The following is a 21,254-nucleotide window of genomic DNA, read 5'->3' on the forward strand; positions in this document are numbered from 1 at the left end:
TGTATAAAAGCATCAATTGATAGGTAAATCAATAGATGTAAAAAAGTCCATACAAAAAAAATACAGGATGGCTTGACTTGCAGTTTGCGTGCTAATACTCTCATAAATTCTATTGTTTGGGGATGAGGTCTGAGCCAAATCAGAATCTTTGGTCTAACTATCGCTCTCTGCCATATTGAAAATGGAATGTACCACTGTTAGATAGAGGTGGTGGCTGGCATAAAAGAAAATCCTACCAGTGGCCAGAAAATGCAGGACTGACAGACCGCACAGAAGCTCTGATCATGGCAGCACACTAGCAGGCCATAAGCACATGAGCCATAGAGGCCAGGTTTTATTAAAGTAGATCAGCGCCTAGATACAGACTGTGCAAAGACGCCCCTGAAACAGTCCATTACATCGGGGTAAGGTGTAAGATGCTAGCCGGATCAGCATACATGGAGAGGCCAAACCAAAAAGCTGGGATAGTACTATACATGAAAATCTGCAACCAGTATGGCATAGAAGTACCCAATTCCCGGCGGGCCATACCACAGAAGGTCGCTGAAAACAATAGGGCAAAAATGGGACTTTTGCTTTGAGACTGATGAGCAACTCCTGGCTAACCAACTGGACATAGTGGTTGTGGACAAAGAGAAGAGGGTGGTGATAAGAGATGTGGCGATCCCATCTGACACTAAAATCAAAAAGAAAGAGCAGCTGGAACAAATGTGGAAAGTCAAGGCCAGCGTGGTCTACGTAGTAGTAAGGCCCCTCAAGGCAGTAACCCCTAAACTGGAAGAGGGGCTTCAACAGATCCCAGGAGCCACATCTGAAACCTTAGTCCAGTTGTGCATAGTCTTGGGAACAGCTAAGATACTGCGCAGGACCCAAAAACGCAGAGGCTTCTGATAGAGGACCCGAAATTGAGGATGATAGACACCACCCCACTAGGGGTGAGGAGATTTTATAAAATTGTGATCATGTTTTTGTAATCTACATTAGCAATTTTAGATAATACACATACAGTGGAACCTCGGTTTTCGAACGCCTCTCAGTTCGGACAAATCGGTGTTCGACCAAAAATTTCGAGAAATTCTTGCTTCGCTGTTGGGTCAAAAAATCGGAGTTTGAACGCCGGTACGCTAGGGTGCGATGCTGAGCGGCGTACGGGGGTTTTAGCCCCTAATTATGCCTCCGAAGAAGGTCGGTGCACGCAGGACAGGTGAAAAAAAAAAACAAGTTGTTCGTCCAACTATTGCCTTTAAGAAAGACATAATAGCTAAATATGAAAGAGGTGTACGAATTTCCGATCTTGCTAGTGAATACAGCATGGCTAAATCTACTATCAGTACGATAGTAAAGAATAAGGAGGCTGTGAAATCGAGTGATGCGGCTAAGGAAGTTAGCGCTATAAGCAAGCAACTGCCGCAAGTTTTGGAAGAGGTTGAAAAACCTTTGATGATTTTTCTCTCCCCACCGTCCACCACAAAGGAAAGAAATCCTATTCATAATCCTTTTTTTTTTTAATTTTTACACGTTCAAGTTAGCGTAATCTTTCGTACGGAAGATTACGCTAACGCGAACGTACGATTAGCCTGGGTTAGCTTCATGTTTACGTTCTTGTTAAACATTCAGGGGGTTGGAACGGATTAAAACGATTTTACATTACTTTTAATGGGAAAAACGATTTTCCGTGATCGACCAAACCAGTTATCGAACAGGGTTCTGGAACGGATTATGGTCGAGAACCGAGGTTCCACTGTACTGTGATTACTGCAACAAATAGTTTACATTTTCTTTACATAATTCCCAGAGTAAATTGTATGAACGCACTTTTTTTTTCATGGTATTAAAATGTGACATTATCTTTACAAAATTACGGTCCCGACCACCATTTTTCTGAAATGAAATGTTTCACTAAATCCAAACATGTTTCTGTTGTGAAGGAATCATGTGGATGAATTTACCTTTTAAAATTCAGCAAAAATGTGTTTATCATGCAAGAATCACTCAAATACCGAGCTAATATTCCAACAATATGTTTTATTAGCTAGATAAATGGAGGCAACAGAAAACACATTTTAAATGTAATAATATATGACAGCAAATATAACTTGATCAGAAAACAAAGAAGATATCAATTGAATAGAGTTTTTGAGTGACCTCTTCTCTGAGGAATAACATGCGTGTCTTTCCTCTCTATGTATTGTTCTAAGCACTGCTCCAAATCCTCCCAGTTAATTTTCTTTAAGCCATCCTATTAAAAAAAAAGGGGGAATATTTATTTACTTCGCCTGTAGCTATTTCTACACAAACAGAAAAGATGTTATATGTTGTTGAAAATATCACACTCACTTTGCCGTGGGTTTCTATAGTTCCATCAGGGTGTGCTGCTGCCTGCTTGGAGGGAGCCGCTTGGTTGCTTTCGTTTTTCTTCAGTTTTTGGCACTCCTTTTTCACTTCTTCGATCTTTTTTTGCAGGGCCAAGGCCTTTTTGTCCTGTACGACGATCTTCTCTAGTTGCAGCTTGGATTGCTTCTCCTCTGCTTTCCTGATGCACAAAAATTGAGAGTTGTTTAATACAAGAAGGTGTTTATTTCCTCAACTCAAACAGGACATCCATCCATCCATTATCTGCACCGCTTATCCTCAGTAGGGTGGCGAGGCTGCTGGAGCCCATCCCAGCTGTCTTCGGGCAGTGGGCAGGGGACACACCCTGAACTCGTTGCCAGGCAGTCGCAGGGCACACAGAGAGACAGACAACTCACTCCCTCATTCACACCTAGGGACAATTTGGACTGGCCAATTAACATGAAATGCATGTTTTTGGAATGTGTGAGGAAACCAGAGTGCCCGGAGGAAACCCACGCTAGCACGGGGAGAACATGCAAACTCCAACAGCAAGGTTCGAGAAACAGGACATTTGTATAAAAAATATATATATTTTTTATGTAGTATGTATGAATGAATGAAAAAAATCATACAATGCAAAAAATCCCAAGAGAAAAATATCAATTAAGTAAAATAATCATCTTGCCAAGTAAAAATGTCTTGCTCCATTAGAAGATAATTTTAATAATTGTTATTTGCATTATTAATTTTAGGATTTTTTGAAGTTGTATTAAGACTAAAAATTAAAACAGAATAGGATAGAATAGAGCAGACAAGATAAGATAGATTTACAAGATAAAATACCACACTTTAAATTAATAATTTATGGTAATAGTATAAAAATAAGAAAAAAATGCTCTTTTTAAGGTGCACCATGAGATAATTTTGTACATCATACACGTTTATTTTCTTGTTGATCTACATCTTTATTTGTGTTTCTAGTAAAAATAAGACTAGAAACTGGATGCAATTTAATCTCCCTTTTCCAACTGTCCACCCCGCCAAGACCTCAAAAGACCCACATTTCATTCATAAGAAGTGACCAGACTCTACAGCTGTATGGTAAAGATTTAAAACCCTAAAGTGTTTATTTGTAATCAAAAGATTAATGATTTGCATTTGTGTCAAGTTTCATGATAAAGGAATTATTCCATTGTGTGTCCGAATTACATTTTGCGTATAATCAACAGGAGTAAGATGGCTGACTGAGGTATCCAGGCTTGGAGCAAGGCCATCCCAGAGCCACGAGGCTTGGAGAGCTCGTGGTTCTCTCAGTCCCTGTCGTCTGGATACGAACAGCCTCAAAATCAACCACCAAAAAGGATAAGAACTTGGTTGTCTTTAGCTTTCTGTGGGGCCATGTACTGCCTTACGAAGACTCCCCCTCCAAGGGGCTCCCTTTGTTCTCAGAGGTACGCAAGAGGAGATAACGCAACAACCTGTTCTGGGTGTTTTGGGCAAATAATCTTTCATGTCTGGCACACTATGAAAACTAATTCCTGATCATTTAAATTGATTGATTATCTTAAAACCACGTTCATTGATCAGTACTCTCATTATTGTTAAGAATCCCCACGTCCATGCTAACACCGCGACCCTACTAAGTGCTTGTGTCAACAATGTGCTTTATTCTTTTGTTTGATCGAATCGGTAATTACCGAATGTGATTCTGAACCAAATAAATATAATTTAAAGCATTTTTCTCTACATTTGTGTGTGTTTCCCGACGGGGATGAATAAAGTATCTATCTATCTGTTTCCAAGCATTTTTGAAAAAGCTTCGAGGAGTCCCTAGGAAGGCATAAAGAGCCACATGCGGCTCTAGAGCTGCAGGTTGCCGACCCCCTGTCAAAAATTATTTGTGTAACCTGAGTGAATTGGCGATGACGAGAGCTCTGGTGTGGAGTTGGATGTTTTCCATGTCGGTCAACAGGACCTTCTTTTTCTTCTGCTTCTCCTTTTTGATGACTTCTCGTTTCTTCTGCTTCTCAATCACCTCAGCCTCCTTCATCAGGAGCAGGCGCTCCTTCAGCTCGGCGTGGGACATCTCCACCAGCAGCTCGTGACCTGCGATCTAACATGACCAGTAGGTAAACGGGGCGCGAGACAATGCTGAGAGAAGCACAAGGGACACCTGAGCCGTATCACGGCAAACAATGATCTCCAATTTTAAATACCGAAAATTCCAGACCTGAATGAACGCCGTAAGCTCAAATTGAAGAACGAAACTCAAAGTTTTCTTCTTAATTTTAAGGGGTAGGCTTAAGCCCAGCACACAACTGACACAAACCAATTGAGGAAAATGTGCATTGACGCCGTTTGCTGCCCCTACACACCAAAATCTGTGTGACCATACAAGATGGAGACTTCCTAACAAATCACAAAAACGACCACATAATTACGACTACATAGAAAGAAAACGTGAACAAGGGCTGCGTCGCGTATAATGTGACGCATACATTTCTAGATGACATTGCCAGGACAACTACACTGTGGAGAGAATAGTGTTGGATTGCAGTTCATTTTTATATATCCATTATCTGCACCGCTTATCCTCAGTAGGGTCGCGGAAGTGCTGGAGCCCATCCTAGCTATCTTCGGGCAGTGGGCAGGGGACACCCCGAACTGGTTGCCAGCCAGTCGCAGGGCACACAGGGACAGACAGGTCACTCGCTCATTCACACCTAGGGACAATTTGGACCGGCCAATTAACCTGACATGCATGTTTTTGGAATGTGGGAGGAAACCTTAGTGCCCGGAGGAAACCCACACGAGCACGGGGAGAACATGCAAACTCCACACAGGAGGTTCAATCTCATGAACTCAGAACTGTGCCGCAGTGCTGCCCTTTATATATATATATATATATATATATATATATATGTAGCATCAGATTTTAAGTCGCAATGTCTAAAATGTAGCAAAAAAGTAGCGGCTTATAGTCTGGAATCTACGGTTTGTCCACTTGATGTCGCCAAAGTCAGTGTGCACTCCCAAAACAAACCACCCACTGTCGCTGTATTTGCTGTCTACCATTTATCAACCAGAGAGCATTTGAGGAAACACCCATCTTTAGGTTAATTTAGTTATAATAATAGTTAGTGTTTGAATGAAAAATACAACCTTAGAATATAGTACCTGGGTATCCTTGCAGAATTTTAAAGATGCTTTAGCTCCTTTCTATGATAGAATTGAAATCTAACGGCAAAGTTCCCAAATTCAGGTGAACATTTTCTCAAACAAAATAAATAAATCAAAAGCAGAGAAAGATTTTGAAATCATCATAGAAATCATTTAAATCACATATGTCAAAGTCAAAGCCCAAAGGTTTTCTACGGCCCCTGAGATGATCTTGAGACATTCTGGTATTTTTATCCAGCAAGTGTTTTTTATTTTTTTTGCTGTACTTTACCTCTCTGTGAAAAAAGTGTTGTTTTTGGTTAATTTATTTTTGCCTTTTATTTGATTGCATTTCAATCCAAATATATGCTAAAAAACATTTCAGTTGAGCGAATGAAAGAACATTTCCATTATTATTTTGTCTTAAAAGTAAATTTAACCCACTTTTGCTAAAAGAGAAACTAAAGGCTACTTTTGGCGCCTGAATAATAGCAGCTATTGTTTACAAGGCAGATTCTCGCATCAATCTTCTCTTTTAAAAAAATGGGAAAATGAAAATGAATGCACATAATACCCCCCGCAAAAATAACTATTTCAAGTAGTGTGAACATAATTAGCTTTAGCTGTTAGCTGTGAGCTTAAGTATGTGTATTGTCAATCTTTAGGGGTACTACCTGCGACTAGAACAGATAAGCAACTAGTTTTGCTTAGACAGCTGACATCGGAGACGCTGTCACTAGCTGCATTAGCAACTAGCATTAACAACTAGCATGGGGACCTAAGTTTGCTCAATAATAACATTGAGAAACTAAAAACTAATGCAATGTTAAATAAAACCTTTTTTCTAATTTTAAGTTGTTGTTTTTTTTTATTTCCCTCGGTCGTCTGCCTGTTAATTTGTATTAGTTGTGATTGTGTTAGGGCAGGGCAGGGGTCATCAGTAATTGATTTTTGGAAAAAAAATTAATATTTAAGTGCGAAAAAATTAAAATTATTTTTTTTGCGGCAAGGCCAATTAATGGGTATTTATTGGATTTCTAGCCATTAATTGGTAATTTAATGGTATACTAGCCGTGTCAATATGGTCGAACAAACTGGTCCCTCTAATCTAATCTAACCATTTTTTCCTTCGGTCCCATAACCGTGCGAAGATTACAATCAATACAGCGTAGTAGTAGTGGTGTACAACGTGTGCGTATGGGCATCCACGACGTACGTGCTTGAGGCATAAACGTGAGCCAATCAACAAGCCCGATTTTGTCCCGACCAATAAAAAGCTGCTTTGCAACCACACTATGTACGTACAGCTACCGTGTTTCCCCGAATATAAGGCCGGCCTTACTTCAAAATCATCGTCAAAAATTGAGGTTTTGAAATAAAAATATGTGCAAAAGTAATACATTTTCGCAAAAAATTTCTTAGAAAAGCATTGCCGTTGTTAAATAACGTTGATATCTACGGTTTTCATAGGTAATATGAGCCTCTTATTTGCAGGAAGGTTGAATTTCATTTCTCATAAAAAGCTGGGCCTTATATTCAGGGTGGGTCTTATAATGAGGGAAGCACGGTAGCTTACGCGTATGCATGCACTGTCCCGATTGTGCGTGTATGTGACCTTGACCGCATACGAAATGCTCGCGCGGCGTGAAAAGTTGCACGTTTGTTGACGCAATCGACTAACAAAAAACCCGAATATTTTCGCAATTAATGGGTTGCAATAATTGCTAATTATTTAAATTTTGCAATAAATGGATTTATGAATTTAAGCAACCATTCCATTAATTTTTCGCAATTAATGGCATTAATTTTTCACCAATCATTTATTGCTGACCCCTGGGGCAGGGGTCTCCAACGTGGTGCTCGTGGGCAAAAGGGTGCCCGCAAGCTCACAGCTGGGTCTTTGTGATTTTCCACTAAATTAATTTTTGTATTGGTTGACTGAGTATGTTAAACCCTATTTTTAATATTTATTCTGGTAATGACATAGTAAAAACAGAGTTACAACATGTTAAGTAGTTATTTTAGAAATTCAAATAAATAAATTCCAGGTCATGGGCCTCATGAACAAAAAATCTAATCGAGTATTGATAAATATCTTTAGGCTAATAATTAAGAGAGTAGAATACGAATGTATGTGTATTAAACACATATATTTATTATTTTTTAATGATTTGTAAATTCCAATTTATTGAACAAACCTATTTATGGGTTTTATAAAGCGAATGAGTAAAACATGCAAAAAAATGCTTGCTATCTGGCTAACTATTTAGCTATTTAACAAGCTATTTAACTAGCTTTTTACATTTTTGCTTGCCATCTAGCTAGCATTTTACCTTTGCTTGCTAGCTATCAAAATAAATGTTGGACTCCTTTTTAGCCATCTATCTAGGTTTGTTTTTAGCCCCCTATCTGGCTATTAAGATTTTTATTCTATTTGCTGGCTAGCTAGCTCCCTTTTAGTTTTTTACCTGTTTACCTTTTTAGCTAACTATCAAGCTACCTTTTTAGCTTTTTAGCAAGCCATCTAGCTAGTTGCTATTTTAGACATTTATATCAAACTGGCTGCCTTTGCGTTAATTATGAAAAAGTGGCTCACAGCTTGAAAAAGGTTGGAGACCCCTGCTTTAGGGTGTGCTAGCTGCAGCTAACAAAACATTAGCAACTAGCATTAGCTGCTCCTTTCATTTTTAAACATTCGACGATTGGCTTGACATCAAATTTTTATTCGACGCTCCGTCCATTTGACTTGACACCCGTGATCTAAATAATTTGCACATGAGTGTATGTTTTGTGCTATTTTTGGCACTTTCTAGTTTGCATGAGTTTCCCCAGAGTTGAATAAACTGTAGTGGAAATGAGTTAAATTGTTGTTTTGCTTATATTACAAATGCACAGGGTTGGGTAGGCTTACTTTAACTGGATTACTTTCAATTACTTTTGGATTACTCCAATACCAAATATGCTAATAAAAGACAAAAGAAACTAAATATGAATAAAATTATGACTTACAACACGTGGTAAGCTTTCTCTCCTGGCTTTGATCTCTATGATCTCCGGCAAAAATAACAATAAAATGCAACAGAAACAAAATGAAAATAAATCCAAACAGCTTGCCAACATCATTTTTGCCGTTCCATGTATTCTGTTACTCCCCAAGCCTGCACAAAATTTAGTAATTTTATTCATATTTAGTTTCTTTTGTCTTTTATTGGCATATTTGGTATTGGAGTAATCCAAAAGTAATTGAAAGTAATCAAGTTAAAGTAACCCTACCCAACCCTGCAAATGCACAATTGATAACCACTCCGAGAGATTAAATATAAGTGAAGGAAAAAATATATTAAAGAAACGCCCAATATTGTATTATAATTGAATTTTACAACCCCTGAATCATAATTATAATTCAATTGTGAGCCTTTGAAAGATCCCCTCCCTTAAAGCCAGGGCACACTTTTTAAGCCAGTATTTTATGAGTCCGACCCCTAGAAAGTACCATATTTTCCGCACTATAAGGCGCACCGGGTTATAGGGCGCATCCCGAAAAAATAGTTGTTGGTCCTATATTTGACATACACAAGACGCACCGGATTATAAGGCGCTACAATGGGAACGTCGACAAAACAGTCAGATAGTTCAGTCAAACTTATTACCCCCTCAACATTCCCAAAGCTTGCAAAGAAGCAAATACGTGTCGTAGACACGGGCGGATGCGGTGTCCGTACGATGTCACTCAAATGCATCGTTCCAAATATAATTCGGAAGGTTAAAGTCTTGGGATTCATGAAATGCCAACCATTCCTTAGTTTCTATTTTCTTTTTGCACGCAACTTTACTGTGCATATGACAATAAACACTTGGAATTGAGTTTAATTTAAAAATAGACACTCCATTCCATCAATTATCTGCACCGCTTATCACAGAAACATCGAGTTCAGTCTGGAACAAGATACAGGGAAAATATATAACCGGAGTAGCTCACCGAAGTCGTTGTGTTCAATAATAATGTGCAACCATGGTCCTCTTATATCCGTGAGTGTAGTAAATCCAGGAGAGTAAAATATTTACAAATACAGTACAGAATAGTAAAATACTAGTATTAATAGTATTATAAGTATTAATGGTAAATTTTCTCTATGCCGTCAACCCAACATGCTATTCACATTTATCTTTTTCGGCCAATTGCAGGCTTTGTTTTGCCCCTTTAGCCTATGCCAGCCTGTAAATGATAAAAAGGATCCGCCCTCTTCACCTCCGAATAACTTTAGCCAATAGTGATCGATTCAACTGATGATTGACACATCTTTTTCGGCCAATTGCAGGCTTTGTTTTTGCCCCTTTAGCCTATGCGAGCCTGTAAATGATAAAAAGGATCCGCCCCCTTTACCTCCGAATAACTTTAGCCAACAGTGATCGATTCAAATGATGATTGACACATTGGTTAGCCAATGAAACGCCGGTAAATAAATCCCACCATACACCGCGGACTACTTTGCATTCGGGGGAAAATCTAGTCAGCGGCTGCTGCATTAGTTGCAAGACTTTGCAACTTAATATTGATCCATAAATAAGGCACTGTATTATAAGGCGCATGGTCAGCTTTTGAAAAAAATAAAGGCTTTATTTTATGGCTCCTCAGCTAAAATGAGTCTGACACCCCCATTTAAGATCAATCCCACCTTCAACTCACCTGTGTGTCATCAAACATGTTGCTCCGAATGTTTGGGAAACATTCCATAGCGTGGATTTCACTGATGATTTCCAACTTTTTGTTTAGCACTTCTTTGGCTTCCTCTTGTGCTTGACGCACAATTTCCCGGTGGTGCGCTATAAATTCTGTGGCTGTGTAATCATAATCACATCGATCTGTTATGATCATGAAACAGGAAAAAAAGAAACAATTTGACGTTATGGTGCTTACCAGCACTCTGTCTTGATTTCCTCATCCTCTCCGTAGCTTTTTGAGAGTTACTGTGGCCTTCCGTCACCTGTTGCACCAAGTCTTTCTTTTCTTGTTCTTCCTCCAACTTTTTCTGGATCTTTTCGTGAGTCCGCTTAACTGTCTACAAGAAAGTGTTGTAATATTGAAACGTGTCATTGCATATAGTCATAATTGTAGCAGGTATATCATTTTTATTCTTTTCATGAATCCCATTAATATTTTAATTTACCTTTTTACTTTTTGTTCTATTCAAGCCTCAATGTATTCATCTAGTATTTAAACAGTCTCTTCATTTTTCTAACTGTTTTTCTGATTTACTGTTAGTGGGGCCTTGAGTTTTGCATTGAGTCTTAATAAACCAACTGCAGAATTCAGTCTGAACAAACAACTGGTGTGAAGCTGTGACTGGGAACTTTCCACTGACTTATGTTTCGTTTTTGTCATAGGCCGCCATGATCCGTCCCCCTGATATATGATTGATTGTCAGCCAATTTGAAAGCACACCATGTGAAACTATTTTGTTTTTATTGGGATAAAAACCTCAATAGAACTGCTTCATGACAGTGCTTGTTATACCCGTCGCGCCTCGCAACCCGAATGTTAAACCTACTCACGGAGGAAGTCAAAACTCTCCTCCTTCTATAGTGATAAAAATACTCACTGCAAAATTCTAGTGTAGTAGTGTAGTATACCTGTAAAGCCCTTAAGGAAGGTAGCAAACTTGTATTAAAAACTGAGTTGCTTGGGGGTTAAATATAATGATGGAACAATCTAACTACAAGTAGCGTTCCTGCGTGTCACTTTCAAAATTATGAATAAATTAACAACAAAATAATTTACTAACTACCTTACCCATAAAAAAACAACCTATTTACATTAGAAAAATCACAACTCCTGACAAAACTAAATATCTTGTTGGAAAAAGGTAAAAGAGTTTTCTATAAAAAATAAAAAGTACATACTGAAAAACACTACTAGACATAGCAACAAAATATTGATACATTTTTAATATCCAGTTCTGATTGCCAGTAATCTTTATGCCAAAGTTAAACAAACTGTTGGCATCAACAACATAAAACAATGCCTGATTGTTAAAGAAAGAGGCAAAACAACAAATTCATTCTTCGACACTAATAGATTATTCAATTAATTGACATCTATTTAAAGGGACATTGTGTAATATTTAGTTCCTCCTAGTGGTCAAAACATCATTCAATGAAAAAAAACAATATTGATTTGAATTATATGCAAATATATATGAACTGTCATATAAACAGATTTAAAAAAATACTTATAGGTCAAGAAAATTTTATTTATTTTACATAATATCAGAAATAATTGTCGTCCATCTAAGGGTACCTTCAAAAAAACAGAAATCTTGTGAAAAGATGAGCAACAAAATGAGACACTTGAGTCTCTGTAGTTTGCGTTCTTCCTTGTTCTTTGTTTTTGGGTTTCACTACACAATACAGCGACACCTAGTGGTTAAATATTACACAGCGTCCCTTTAATCATTTAAATTGCCATTGGATTAGAGATTCTCCAAACTAGCTTCTTGATGAAAAATATTGACCATTTTCAGTGTCTTCCATTAGAGAGAACTTTCTACACTTCTGTTGAATTAAAAAAAAAGGATTTTGGGGGGATGTCATTCTGTAAAAATAATATTTGGCAAGAAATCACAAATAGTGGTGAGCCCATGTGTAAATCAAGACATGTTGATTCACTTATGGAAACAGACCAACATTATGGTCCATTATTGGTCTACAATTTGTGTTTAAGTTTGAGAGTCTCCAAAGAATATGTTGATTTTCTTTAACCATTTTTGTTCTTGTCTACCCACCTCGTCTCTTTTGACCCGAGCCGCCTTCTTGTTGCGTTCTGCGATTTGCGCTCGGGCCAAAACGGCCTCCCAGTGGCTGAGGATGACACTGGCATGCTTCTGCTCCATCTTTGCCAAATGCTGCTGACGGTCTTTCTCGCACATTTCCTTTTCCTTTTGTAGAAATACTGAAGGCTCATTTGCACCTTCAACTAGATTTTCTATTCTAGAAAAAAAACAGTAGGACGTTAATATGGATTGCAAAAATCTGCTATTGACTCTTGAAATACGTCGGGTACGATGTTACGTAAACCTACCGCTGCAGTCTGTCCTGCAAGTGGCGGTCGTGCAGAACCCGTCGCCTAAGCATGGCAGCCCGATTGAGTTTGATAGGGGACGTGTCCTGAAAAGCATGGAAAACATTAATCAGAATCATTTTGCACTGAACGATTGGACTTTATCACGATGCCATACAGATGTTTGTCACTATGTACCGAAGAATTCGGTCTAGAAGCCGCGACTTTTTTCTCAGGCTTTCAACCCTGCGGCTTATGCAATGATGCGGCTAATTTGTGCATTTTTCAGCCGGGGGTTCCCGAGCAGTGAAGATAAGAGTGAGACAGGTGGAATACATGCGTCGAGGAAGACCCAAGTTCAATGCAATTTTGCGCTTTGTGCTTGAATCAAACTAAAATGAACAGACCTTCATCATGGAAAATGTGTCAATCGAAAGGGGAGGGTTAACTACCATATTGGGAATAATTTCACGAGTCTGTTTATTTATAAACGGAAATAATGAGGCGAAACAAACGGTTTACGAGAAGCAACGTCCAACCAAGCAGAAATGTGTAAGGCGGATTCCTATTTATATGTCCACATTATCTTTTGTTTTGGAGTAAATATTTTACACGATTGGATTCTATGGATTGTCCTTGATGTAACGAAGCCATTTTCGTGGACATTCAAAGAGGTTAAAGACGGCCCATAGGACGTACTGGTTAGTTACGCCGGCTTTTTAGTTTTTGGGTATCTTGTTTCAGACTGATTGTGATGTTTCCCTGATGAGTATATTTTTTATTTAAAGGTCATATCTTGAATTCCAAGAGTTTAAGTGTTCCAAACATATGTGGCATGATGTATTTCAGTGACTGGTGACAGCGTACAGACACGCATTTGTTTATCAGCCTACCGGCAGGCAGTCAGCACTGTAAGGGATTAAGGTACTGTATAATATTAAAATTATTTCTGTGTACAGTATTGCTTTTATCAATCAATCAATCAATCAATCGAAAAACCCTTTATTTGTCCCCAAGGGGTACTTAAGGCACACAGAGTAGCATACAACACCCACCCACATACATACATATAACAATCAGGGATGTGACGTGAGGAGAAAAAGTCTGAAACCTAGCCGGGGGTTTGGGGGAGAACCCCCACCCCGCTTAACCTCCTGGGTTTTAAGCGATGAACTTGTCCAAAACCATGCTTAAATTAATCATTTAAGTAACATCTTTAGAAGATTTGAATAACAAAATAATTTGCCCACATACCTGATTTTTTTGTAAATACTGCAGGGTCAGTTCAAATGCAGTTCAGACCCTGCAACTTGTGCAACGATGCGGCCAATTTATGCAATTTTTCTAACGGCCGCCAGGATGCGCCAGAGCAATAAAGGTAAGAGTGAGACAGTCGGATTTTTAATTTGTTTGCTACGCAAGTGAAAAAGTGAAAGTGAAAAAGTCGGAATTCCGACTATAGTCGGAAAAATCACATCCCTGAATAATACAATAATCCAATGTTCAACCGTAAAGTGCTGAAATGCTGTCCATACAATAAATAAGACTGAATAAAATGCTAAGGCCCGCAACCCCCTTTTGGGTCCCGACCCACCAGTTGAGAAACACTGGTCAAGTGTTTACAAAGTGGATTTGGGCTTTATTATTGTTATTGATATAATTACTAAATTGCGTCGATAATAAAGATTAATCTACTGGTAAAAGAAAATCTAAAAATATAACATTTTTAGACCATTTACTGTACCTTCAAGAAGTGCTTCAATATTTTTGTATTTCATAATCGTTTATTTCTTCGACTCGATCGTTGTCACGGTTTTCAATTTTTACTACCCCTTATCACTAACTTTCTTGGGACCCATTAATATGGGCAGAAAAGGGGAAATAAAATAAACCAAAACACAAACAATGAAATGTGGTCCCTCTAAAACACAACTGAGATGGCGCTGATTGACTGAACAGGAAGAAGAGATCAAACAGGGCATTATCGCCATCTACTATGTATTTAATTGACTGCGTTTTTCTTCTTAGCATTTTTTCTGCCAGGGCTAAGGCCCGCGACCCACTGAAAATAGGATGTGGTTTTGAAGTATCCTTCTAATTTTTGAAACAGTAGATAATTTAGCCTATTTTCAAAACAGTGTTTAACAATAACAAATGTCTCACCTTAATAACGGGAGGAGGAGGTGCCTTAGCATTGAACGAGTCAGACGGAAGTGCTGAGTCCAAACCTTCTGTCAACTGGTACATCAGTCGCTGCAGACAAAACGTGCAGTATATGATAAAACCCATCAACGGAGCAAGAAAAATTACAAAAATATTTTTGTGTTGTTAAAATAAAAGCCTCTCTCTGTCTCACTCTCTTATATTTCCCCTCTATTATTGCAGACCGTTCTGGTGGTAGATGGACAACTGGAAATTGATTTTGTAAAATGAGAACCATTGTGGAAACGGGCGCATACCTGTGTGCAATCAGTTCTTCTAGGTCTTGCAAAACCATACTGTTTGGAGTTAACCTCAAAAAGCAGCTCCTTCAAAAACAGAAAATACGTACAGGTTGTTATTAAATGGACAGTGTGCAATATTTGACAACCAGATGTCGCTGTATTGTGTAGTGAAACTAAAGACGAGTGTGAAAAAAACCCAAGGTGGAATACTGTACAAATTACTGGGAATGACCGAAACGCAACGTTCTTCTTGGTTTTTTGCCAGGCCTTCCGCAAAGAAATAAAAGAAAATTAAAAAAAAAAAAAAAAAAAAAAAAAGTAGAAAGAAGAGAAAAGAAAAAAGGGGACAAAAAATAATATAGAAAAGAGTGAAAAAAGGAAAAATGAAAGGATTAAAGAAAATAACAAAGAAGGAAAAAAAGAACAAGCACGTGTAAAAATAAACTAAAAGAAAAAAGGGAAAAAGAAAGAAAAAAGAAAAAACAGAAGGGGAGAGGGAAAAATGTAAAAAGAGAAGGAAAACAATGGAAAAGGGAGAGAAGAGCATAAATAAAAAATAAAAAAATAAAGGATTAATTTCCACTTTTTCACTACGTTATTTCTCCAATGAAAGGGAAACTAATTAGTCTCCTAAACTTTAGGATAATTCTGTAGCAAAATCTAGCAAAAAAAATTTTTTTTAAACTTATTTTTTCTGTGAAAACGGGAAATTGGATAAATAACAGAATGGGCTAAATTATACAATATTCTACAATTGACTCAAAAATATAATGTGGGAAAAATATGTATTAATTTATTATTACTGTCATTTCTATTACTGTACTACTAAAATTTTGTTAAAACGGGAAAAAAAATCTGCCATATTAGATAATTTAGCCTATTTTCAAAAGAGAAATAAATTGAGAATATTCTCCTTTTTTGTATTTTCCTAGAGAAATAAATTAAAATAGAATGCAGCAAAAGGGGCATTGTGTAATATTCGACCACTAAATGTCACGGAATTGAGTTGTGCAAACGAATATAAGTGCTAAAAAGAACAAGGAAGAATACAAATTACGGAGACTCAAAGAGACGGAACCACCCCATTTTTCTTCTAATTTTCTCGCCCAGCTTTCCACAAGATTTTTGGTACCTGGGGTCTTCTTAGCAGCAAGATGGCCGCCAATCATGTAAGCTCTCTATAGGTAAGTCTCATGTTATGTAGAAAAGTACAATAAAATCTCGACCTACATGTATTTTCAAAAATGCGCGTTTATATGATAGTTATGTTTTTTTTGCTTGTTATTGAAATGAATATATCTATTTTGGTTTTCTTTTGCCTCTAAGAGAGGCCAAATAACACACTGTCCCTTTAAAAAGAAAAGCATACTGTGTCTATTTTTACACATTTCCCTGATCTCACCTCAGCCAATTCATGGTTCCTTTGTTTGACCTCTTCTAAAATCTGGATCAATTTTGGAGTCCTGTAAGTGCTACTGGGTATCTGTAAACATGACAAAAGTGGGACATATGTCACTATCATTATGAAGCTTCATTCTTGTTTACACTGAAACAATAAATATGTATCCATAAAGGTAGTTATATTGCAGTTCATAACTACAAATGAGGTTGACTTGTTTGTGTTTATCCGGTAGTGGGCTGAGTTGAGGCTGGCGTGAAGACGACGGTCGGTGTTTGACAAAAGAGAATTCCACAAGGTCGGTAGTTTTAGGTGGAGCTTTTCGCAAGCGCATCCCTCCGGACACCCTGGCAGCCAGCTTCTCCATGAGCGTCTCAATCTCAGAACGCTTCCTGACAAAAGAAAACCCCATAAACGATGTTCAGCTTTGCCTTTTGTGTCTTTAATTCTACAAATTCCTTTTATCACCTGAGCAGAGGGTCAATCCAGTGGTCCTTCACATAGGCAATATCATAAACCCGGTTCCACTCATCTTGTATCCAGGTGGTGAGGTTCATAAAGAAGAAACTTAGAAACTGAAATCGAAGCAAATTATGTCATGTACACTTTTGGCGATGACAGACTTTCATTTCAATGCAACACTCTTTTTACTTACATTATGCATGCTTTTGATGTCCAAAGATTTGACAATGTTGCTAAAAGCTTTCAGTCCAAGGTCATCAAAGTGGAATATAGTGAGATAACATATCACTACAAAAAACATTCACAAGGTATAAGATTTTGGAAATGTAAAATGACAAATAATCAAAACCTGAGTATAACTAACATTTCTTGTGAAAAATGACTTTGATTTTAGATATTGTTTGTGTAACAAAGGTCTATGTACTGATATAATTTGAAGACCTGAAACCTAATACTGTAGTACCGAGACTAGCATTTTAGGCGAGAAATTTGAAAGTTTGCTTTACAGTGATACCTTTAGTTACAAATGTCTCTACATACAAAAGTTTCAAGTCAGTGAACGGGAAAATATTGCCTCAAGTTACAAAGGTGTTTAAAGATACAAAGAAAAACTAAATTACGCACTGGCATGCTCTTTGTATCCCCTTCCGCTCTGTAAACAGTTTACTGTTTTGTACCGCTAAAAAGAGCTATAATTTACAATGGACTACACGAAAGAAATGCAAAAAAGCAGACAAGGAAAAAAGAAGATGAAGCGACTTCATACCTGTCAACCTCCACGGCTCCATGCCCGTATAAACGGTCGTATTTTCCCGTACAAAATACAAAATGATCGTACACCATATTTTTTTTTTCGGAATGATGCATGATGGGAAATCCCCAGGGGGCAATCGCATACGCACAGTAGCATCGTTTACAACGAAAAAAACGATACCAAGATAGAGGCTTCCGCGGCAAACTCCTTTGACTTGATTGATTTGCCGTTTCGTGATAGTCGGTGTATACCGGATGGCACTCAGGCTCCATGGCACAAATTTGCGTTTTCCGTACAGATTTCCTTGTACGTCGTACTCGTCTTAAAATGCATAAAAAACGTACTTTGTACGGCAAAACCGTACAGGTTGACAGGTATGAGACTTTTTCTAGACATCAAACCAAAGCAAGGGATAATAGGAAGGTACGAAAATACACACTGCCATGCAGGAGGAGTTCAGAGACGACAGGGAGGATGGAACCCTCTTTCAATCAGCATAAATTAAAGACATTTTGGCAAAATTTAATCACTCAGAAAAGGTTTTGACAGGTTGGGCTATTGTTCATTATGATGGCGTCTGCCTCGCGTATTTCCGACGGATTGTCAAAAGCCTGCAGACCCAGACGTCAGTGGATCCGTTTTTCAAGAGACGCGAGGCAAAAAAGTAAATTAATATTTGAATTATTTCCTTTACTCTTTGATTATTATTTTTTTAAATTATGTGCCTCTTGTTTTATGTTTATTGTGCGGTTATCTAATTTTAACATTAATTTGTTTCATGTTCTGATGCTCTTTTATAATTTATTAAAACATTTTTAGGGCTTGGAATGGATTAGCGCATTTACATTCAAAAGGTGCCTCTGCTTACAAATGTTTCAGGTTACAAATCTACTCCCAGAACGAATTAAATTCGTAAGAAGAGGTACTAATATATAACAATATACCAATCTTACAGTATATACTGCAAAATATGGTGTATAAGATTAGTAATGAATACATAATCAACAAACAACATTGTTGACCAAAATTGCAAACTACTGTTTGCGACAGTAATCAAGCCCGGGTCCCGGCGGTGCCTTCACATTTAATCACTACACCACCAGTGGTTCAGATGGCATGGTATTATATTTCATCTAATTATCACACTATTATTACTCACGGTGCCAGAAACAAATATTGGAGAATGGAGGAAACAAAGTCATCCTGGGAGATAAAAAAATAATGCAAAAAAGCATGACGAGGGAAACCACTCTTTGGTGTATCTGATGATGAATCATATTTAACATTTATGATTAGTTAACATCCGTTTCCGGCACAATAAGTAAAAATAGTGCGATAATGACAAGGAATCTAATGCATAAAGTATGTCATCTGTATCACTAGTGGTCAAGTGGTCACGTTTTGGCGCTCTCACTGCTGCGATCTGAGTTCGATTCTTGTTGCATTCAATATTTTGCGATTTTTTTCAGCCACATTTTTTAACTGATTTACTATCCATCCATTCATCCATTATCTGCCCCGCTTATCCTCACTAGGGTTGCTGGTGCACTGCAGCCCATCCCAGCTATCTTCAGGCAGTGAACATGGGACACTTTGAACTGGTTGCTAGCCAGTCGCAGGGCACACAGAGACAGACATTCATATGCAGTCTCATATTTAGGGACATTTTTGGAGTTTTGGGAATGTGCAGGAAACTGTAGTGCCTGGAGAAAACCGTAGTGCCTGGAGGAAACCCACGCAGGCGCAGGGAGAACATGCAAACTCTGCACAGGAAGGCTTGTAGCTGGATTTGAACCCATGACCTTACTACTGTGCCGCGGACACGCTAACCGCCCTTCATCTACCGTTACAAATCATATATCGTGAGTAAATGTAAATGGTCTGCATTTATGTAGCGCTTTTCATGTCAATAAAGACTTTCCAAAACGCTTTACAATGTGCTTCACACTTACCCATTCACACACACTTAGACAGCGAAAGCAGCGTTAGCCATACAAAGCAACTACCAGCTTATCGGGGGCATTAGGGATTCAGTGTCTTGCCCAAGGACACTTTGACATATAACACGGAAGAACTGGAAATCGAAAAAATGTAAAATGTGCAACTCTTACGGATACATATGGTAGCTCTTGCTGTAGTTTTAATTCCATGCACCTTATAGTCCAGTGCAACTTATATAAAAAAAGATTATGAAAAAAGACTAATTTCGAGGTTGAGCCTTATAATCTTGTGTCCTTAATAGTGCGTAAAATACAGTAAAATTGTACTTATTGAAATGGTAAACTTGCAATCGCTATTTTCATGCATTTTGTTTGTTCTCAGAGTCAGTTTATGGATGAAACTATAATGGAGTGAATTTTCACAATAATTACAAGTAAAGATAGTTTGTTTCTTAAAATAATGTTCTTTTACCGCCTTGTAAAAAAAATGACATGATATGTAATTGAACCTTGTAACCCTTAATGGTACTTTGGATTTTAAAGTACAGTAACACGGTTCTATTGTAGCATTTGATTAAATAACTCCATAGGTTTTACAAAAATATATCACTGTTCGTGGTAATGTACTCTCTACAATGAAACGTTGTACTTAAGGGCCGTTCTTTTAAATCATTCATTTATAATTCAGTGGTAGGTTAGCACTTGTAGTTTTACTTTACAAGTGATTTTCTCCAAATAGCCACGATGTTATTTAGGATCTTGTTATTCTCAGGTCATGAAGAACACATGTGCTTCACTTACCAACAAAATGGTTGTGATAACGTTTGGATATAAGTTTGCCACCCTGGCCGAAAAAAGGATTGATGACAATGTCCAAGATTTTTTTGTACTCGATGCATCCAGAGACGAGGTCGAGAATGAACTTCATGGACTCAGGCTCCATGTCCTACAAAATGTGTAGGGCAAGCGATACAGAACTTTTAACATGCAGCAATTTCATCAACTGCAGAGCTTTATTTAGTGCATGTCATTTCACATCATTATATTTCGATACCTGCAGTTCTTTAACAGCATCTTCCATGAAGTCATCCAAATTCGTTGTCCCAGCATTAAACTTGTCGAGGAGAAAAATTGCCTCCTTCACAAGCTCCCCGTTGTCTTTTGCCATTTTTTCCACAAACAACACAAAGTGAAATTAGCAACAGTTCGATTGCAAATAACTATTACGACACACATGGACACGTATTCATTCGTTCAGCATCCCTCATCTACGCGTTTCTGGTATAATACTGATCACAAATTATATTACGTATTCATTGTGACACATTCGTGTGACAATCGGAATCTAAACAATTGACATCCTTCATTTGCAAAAACTTAGTTTCATGGTTATAGGGTTGCACAGCTTCCACAAACTACATATTTATTCGAAAATATAAAAGACTATTGTGTTTTATCGTTATTGTATTACTGTCAAAATACTGGAGCCGAGGGCTGAAGCTCAAGAGTGACGATATCGCATGAACGCATCGGTGGGTGACGTCATCTTTTCAAGTTTTCGGTCGGTTTCAGTCATGTAGAGAGGTTGTAAGGATTAACGTCATGATGACTAAGATAAACTTGACTATATTTATAAACATTCAGGGACGACTTACATCATGAGTCGAATTAGTTGCAGCCTACTACTCGGTCTTAAGGTAAGAGT

At 37.9% G+C, this 21,254-nt stretch overlaps 2 protein-coding genes across 4 annotated transcripts in view; one reads left to right on the plus strand and one right to left on the minus strand.

Moving 5' to 3' along the window:
* Positions 1–2,005: 2,005 nt before the first annotated feature.
* Positions 2,006–21,020, minus strand: LOC148351669 (cilia- and flagella-associated protein 99-like). 2 transcript variants are annotated; one of them, XM_088353759.1, is made up of 15 exons: positions 20,604–21,020; positions 20,351–20,495; positions 17,049–17,143; positions 16,862–16,968; positions 16,608–16,785; positions 16,397–16,477; positions 15,010–15,078; positions 14,714–14,803; positions 12,572–12,657; positions 12,276–12,480; positions 10,412–10,553; positions 10,181–10,332; positions 4,242–4,447; positions 2,338–2,533; positions 2,006–2,239 (listed from the first exon to the last, which is right to left on the minus strand). In XM_088353759.1, the coding sequence occupies exons 1-15, from the start codon at positions 20,715–20,717 to the stop codon at positions 2,120–2,122; spliced, it is 1,986 nt and encodes a 661-aa protein (XP_088209885.1). In that variant the 5' UTR covers positions 20,718–21,020; the 3' UTR covers positions 2,006–2,119. The 2 variants fall into 2 exon arrangements, with proteins under 2 accessions (XP_088209885.1, XP_088209886.1); XM_088353760.1 differs by lacking the exon at positions 4,242–4,447.
* The window catches only part of zfyve28 (zinc finger, FYVE domain containing 28), a 55,161-nt gene continuing 54,874 nt past the window's right edge, over positions 20,968–21,254 (plus strand). The window contains exon 1 of one of the 2 annotated variants that reach the window (XM_088353756.1): positions 20,968–21,081. The gene's annotated coding sequence lies outside the window, so the exon portion shown is untranslated. Of the gene's footprint in view, positions 21,082–21,142; positions 21,247–21,254 lie in introns of those variants that run through there. The other variant, XM_088353755.1, reaches the window with a different exon arrangement.

This window comes from Urocampus carinirostris, chromosome 15 (assembly GCF_059441175.1).
Source record: "Urocampus carinirostris isolate Australia breed hairy pipefish chromosome 15, RoL_Ucar_1.0, whole genome shotgun sequence".
NCBI lineage: Eukaryota > Metazoa > Chordata > Actinopteri > Syngnathiformes > Syngnathidae > Urocampus > Urocampus carinirostris.